Here is a 5,478-nt window from a genome sequence, read left to right as displayed (position 1 = left end):
TTTCTCTCCTCTGATTACTTCTCGGGCTCTGTCAGATTCCTCCTGCTTAAGCACCTCGCAAATGCTGTTTCCTGAATTTCGGGCCTGCACTCAGCCCCTCACCCGGCCAGCTCCAGGTTTCTAACGCCCCTGTCATTCTGATGGCTCCCTGACCTCCCTTGAGTCTCGGCCCTGTCACTTATACACCTGCCCACCAGCAATCTCCCCCTGACTACTTCACTCACATCTCAAGCGAGATCCATCACACACACACCTGCTCCTGTGCCCTGATCACGCGGGCGCCTCCTCCTCCCCCCTCACAAACTCACGGCAAGTGCCTTCATCCAGACCCTCCCACCACCTGCCTCCCTCCATGACTGCAATTGCTCTGCAAGGCTTCCTGCCTTTTTTTCTTTTGAGATACAGTCTCGCTCTGTCACCCAGGCTGGAGTGAAGTGGCACAATCTCGGCTCACTGTAACCTCCGCCTCGAAGGTTCAAGCGATTCTCCTGCCTCAGCCTCCTGAGTAGCCGGGATTACAGGCATGCACCACCACGCCTGGCTAATTTTTGTATTTTTAGTAGAGACGGGGTTTTGCCATGTTGGCCAGGCTGGTCTCAAACTCCTGACCTCAGGTGAGCTGCCTGCCTCGGCCTCCCAAAGTGCTGGGATTACAGGCGTGAGTCACCATGCCCAGCGTTTTGCCTCACTTTCAATCACGATACTTCTAACATGACCATTCTTGTAAATTCAAATCACATAAGAAAGTCACGAATATATTCTCTTTGTGAAAAATTAAAACTACATGTAAATAACGCCCCCTTCCACAGGACCCATTCTCAATCCTATTCCAAGTGTCACTAATGTCACCAGCTAAGGTGTGTCCTCCTAACCTTTCTCTCTGGGCTTACGTGCACATGACACATACACATAATTTTCATTAAACATAGATGGTGGCGTCCTAACAATGCTCTGTAACTTGCTGGGAGCTCTGTCCACATCCCTGGACTCTTGTTTTCAGGGTGGTGATGCTCGCCAGAGTAAGGACACGCCGCAGGTCCCTTAGCTGTTCTTACACTGATGGAGACTCAACTGTTTCTGATTCAGACCAACTTTTCTAAGATACCAAGAACCATACGACTCTCTGCCCAAATCCTTCAATTATTTCCAGTGCTCCATGGGACAGTTTCCACCTCTTAGAACTGTGCCAAAGCTCTTACCACACGGCCCTTTCCCAGCTTTCTATTTCCTTCCTCACCTCCTCCTTTCCCAAATACACACTGAGCTTCAGCCAGAGTGATTATTTGAAATTCCTGAAACATACTATGTTTGCTGAATGAATACATGAAAATACAGCCCCATTCTAAAACAACAGGAAAGAATAAGAAAAGAGATTCTGAGAGATTCATGGGGAAGTGATTACAGGAAGTAATCGTGTGTAAGAGCCTGGGCTTCCCCTTCCCCACCCCTTCTTGAGGTCTGATAATTCTCAAGGGAGTTTCCCAACCAACCAACACTCCTACCTCCTCTCATTAACCAGATCGCTGTCTACGGCGTTTCCCGAGCACCTTGGGCCACCCACTTACCCAGAGAGGAGTTGCCAGAACTGTCTTTCTCTACCTTCCAGGGATCTTCTCCTTGCTGCAACAGGGAGATCACTTTTGGTTTGGTAAATGGGAGTCCTGCACATAGACAAAAAACCAAAACAAAACAAATCAGACTTGGTTTTGCTTTGATACAGTTATCCCAAATTTAAACACAGAACTTATAGGATGGTACAAAGAGCTTCTGTGTAGTGCTTAAGTTGTGCCCCTAGGAGGTAAGTGGGTAGGGTAAGGAAAAGACAAGTGACTTGTAGGACATGACTTTGGTATAATTAATTCTGTTAGGAAAATATGATCGACATGCAGTATTGGTAATAGGATGCCGTAAGCTTTCTATAAAAGAGAAAATGTTAAGATAGAGAGACCAGTTAAAATTTATAAGTATGTTATCTATGAAAAAAATTATGTACCAAGTAGCTTGTTTAAAATGAGAAAACACTATCTGACTCCCCTCCTTTTTTTTTGAGGAGGAGTCTCGCTCTATTGCCAGGCTGGAGTGCAGTGACGCAATCTTGGCTCACTGCAACCTCTGCCTCCCAGGTTCAAGTGATTCTCCTGCCTCAGTCTCCCAAGTAGCTGGGACTGCAGGAGCATGCCACCACACCTACATTTTTTGTATTTTCAGTAGAGATGGGGTTTCACCATGTTGGCCAGGATGGTCTTGATCTCCTGACCTTGTGATCCGTGTGCCTCGGTCTCCCAAAGTGCTGGGATTACGGGTGTGAGCCACCGCGCCCGGCCTATCTGACTGCCTTTGAAGGATGGCAGTGATCAGCAAACTATGGGTCATGGGCCAAATCCAGACCACTGCCTGTTTATGTATGGCCCTGTGCCAAGAATGGTGGGAAGAAAGGAGAAATATGTTACAGAGACCATTATGCAACCCACAAAGCCTAAAATCTTTACTATGTGCCTTTATTTATTTATTTTTGAGACCGAGTCTCGCTGTCGCCCAAGCTGGAGTGCAGTGGCGGGAACTTGGCTCACTGCAAGCTCCGCCTCCCGGGTTCACACCATTCTCCTACCTCAGCCTCCAGTGCAGCTGGGACTACAGGTGCCCGGCATCATACCCAGCTAATTTTTTTGTATTTTTTAGTAGAGGCTGAGTTTGACCGTACTAGCCAGGATGGTTTCTATCTCCGTCTGCCTCGGCCTCCCAAAGTGCTGTGATTACAGGCGTGAGCCACTGCGCCTGGCCTACATGGCTTTTTATAGTAAAAGTTTGCTGATCCCTGGAAAAGACAAGTGGGAAAGGCAAGTGGCAGGCCTAGAGGCTGAACGAAGCCCCCTGTTGGGAGACGAGCAAACTACAGAATCGTTGGGAAATGATGCCTGAATCATGGACAAGCTTCGACTGTACAATTACATGGAGGGAGAAGAATGATTATCAATACCACCTTTTCCATTCCCAGACACGGGGCAATTCCATGCCTATAAGGGGAGTATGCTTTTAATGTTTATTTATAGAGATTTGATTTGTATAATCCTCAAACTCAGCTCAAGTTTTTCAGTGACCAACTGCTTTTATTCAGGGAAGGAGGTGCTGAGATATCCCAATTTTCGAATTCTGTTTCTACAGGGGAAAATTCCTTACCCAGTGAGACCAGGTTCCTATAGTTCTCCAGCATCACATCACGGTACAAGTTTCTCTGAGAAGGAGCCAGCTTTCTCCACTCATCCCGGGTAAAGAGCACAGCCACGTCCTCGAACGTCAGTGACACCTGTAAGGACAAGTCGTTCCAGCTCACCCAGGACCCCCCTCACAGAGTGGACGGGATGGCAGTGGGGAAGACAGGCTACCCGTGATAACACTTCTGATACTATTCAAGCATCTGATGGTTCCAGGTCATTCCTTTAATGAACAATTGGCCAGTAACAAATATATACTGAGCGGCACACAGTGAGATTCGGGCCCTTGTGCAGCCGCTGTAAGAGATGGGTAGAGGGATTACGGCCATTAGTGGCAGTGTTCATTAGAAAACTCTTTCTGATGGCGATTTGATAATACATATTAGAACCCTTCAAGTATATTCTTTAAAGTACCAATTACTCTATTTGTACTGTAATGAACAGTGCACAAAAGTACACACATGAACATATTCATGGTGTTTGTAAGAGCAAAAAACCAGGAACAATCTAAATACTTAATGATGGAGGTTAGGTTAAATAACTTAAGGTACTCCCTGTGTGTTTACTCAAGCTTTAGGATAGTAATGATGAAAAGTAAAATAGCTATAATTTATTGAAGGCTTTCTATGGGCCAAGTATTGCTCTCAGAGCTTTGTCAATCTGCCGCGTATAATCTTTATTTAACATTCACAACAATCCTACGAAGACGATACTATTTTTGTTACCACTTTACACAAGAGAAAACAAAGTCACAGATAAGATATTTGTCCAGGTCACGCAGTCACTGACAAGCTGTGTGACTTGTACACATTTTTTTTTTTCCAAGAGATGGAGTTTGGCTCTTGCTGCCTAGGTTGGAGTGCAATGGCATGATCTTGGCTCACAGTAACCTCCATCTCCCAGGTTCAAATAATTCTCTTGCCTCAGCCTCCTGAGTAGCTGGGATTACAGGCATTGGACACCATGCCCAGCTAATTTTTGTATTTTTAGCAGAGACAGGGTTCCACCATGTTGGCCAGGCTGGTCTCGAACTCCTAACCTCAGGTGATCTGCCTGCCTCGGCCTCCCAAAGTGCTGGGATTACAGGTATTAGCCACTGCGGCCAGCTGACTTGTACACATTTCTTATCCTGTGACTTTGTTTTTTCTTGTGTAATTCAAAGCCAGGCAGATGCCTGACTGAGCCTCTATTCTTAACTACTCTGTAAAACTGCCTTTTAATGCCTGCCCCTAGGGTTGAGAAATAAACGTAATCTACACAATGAAGATGGATAGCGATGATGGTTGCACAACAATGTGAAAGTACTTAAAATGCCCCTGAATTATACACTTAAAACGGTAAATTTTATGTTATATATATTTTGCCACAATAAAACAAAAGTTAAAATGGTAACATACGTGGTAGCATACATACATACACACACACACAAATGTGTATAGAAAATGCTTTATTCGGGCTGGGTGCAGTGGTGCACGTCTGTAATCCCAGCAGTTTGGGAGGCTGAGGCGGGTGGATCACCTGAGGTCAGGAGTTTGAGACCAGCCTGGCCAACGTGGTGAAACCCCGTCTCTAATAAAAAAAAAAAAAAAAAAAAACTTAGCCGGGCGTGACCGCCGGCGCCTGTAATCCCAGCTACTCGAGAGGCTGAGGCAGGAAAATTGCTTGAACCCAGGAGGCAGAGGTTGCAGTGAGCAGCCAAGATCCCGCCACTGCCTGGGCGATAACGCGAGACTCAAAAAATAAATAAATAAATAAATAAATAAATAAATAAATAAAAACCACTAGACATGGATTGAGAGGGCGGGAGGTCCTCCCTACAGAATCCACCACTCATGAGGGTGGACCAGCTCCTCCAAGGGAAAAGGACTTGGGCTCCATCCTGGCTGAAGATGGTCCCGGTGAAGAACCTCAGTTAGTGGGGAAAATCCACCCACTAGGATCTGGAAGGGCAGTGAGCTCACCTGGGGCCTCGCTTCCTGCTGCCCAGCAGCCATGTCCTCTCCGGGCTCTCCCCTGAGGACTGTGCAGTCTCCAGCAGGCAGATCTGAGAAGGAAAAGGGAGCCAGGAAGAAGCCCCTTATGCTTTCCAGCCCTGGAATCCGCAGCTCTGAAACCCCGACCCCCGCTGAGAAAGACCCCGGGCGCCCTCACAGGGAGTCGGGAGGAGCCAGGAGCCCGCGGACCGGAGCAGCGCTGGGCCGCCGTCCAGGCCCGGGTCTCCCAGGCTTGGGGCCTACGGAGGGGACGCCGGACCCGCAGCGGCAGC

At 47.4% G+C, this 5,478-nt stretch overlaps 1 protein-coding gene across 3 annotated transcripts in view; it reads right to left on the bottom strand.

The window, feature by feature from the left end:
- Window positions 1–5,478, bottom strand: part of ZNF354A (zinc finger protein 354A) — a 19,432-nt gene that overhangs the window by 12,441 nt on the left and 1,513 nt on the right. For 2 of the 3 annotated variants that reach the window (XM_023193690.1, XM_023193691.1), the window contains exons 2-4: window positions 5,174–5,256; window positions 3,178–3,304; window positions 1,566–1,661 (exon numbers count right to left, since the gene is read on the bottom strand). In XM_023193690.1, coding sequence (XP_023049458.1) covers window positions 1,566–1,661; window positions 3,178–3,304; window positions 5,174–5,206 — 256 coding nt within the window. In that variant the 5' untranslated portion in view covers window positions 5,207–5,256. Of the gene's footprint in view, window positions 1–1,565; window positions 1,662–3,177; window positions 3,305–5,173 lie in introns of all 3 variants that reach the window. The other variant, XM_026448440.1, reaches the window with a different exon arrangement.

Source organism: Piliocolobus tephrosceles, chromosome 4 (genome assembly GCF_002776525.5).
Source record: "Piliocolobus tephrosceles isolate RC106 chromosome 4, ASM277652v3, whole genome shotgun sequence".
NCBI classification, from domain to species: Eukaryota; Metazoa; Chordata; class Mammalia; order Primates; family Cercopithecidae; genus Piliocolobus; species Piliocolobus tephrosceles.
Note: the sequence above shows the minus strand (reverse complement) of the source record. Positions and strands in the feature narration are given on the sequence as shown.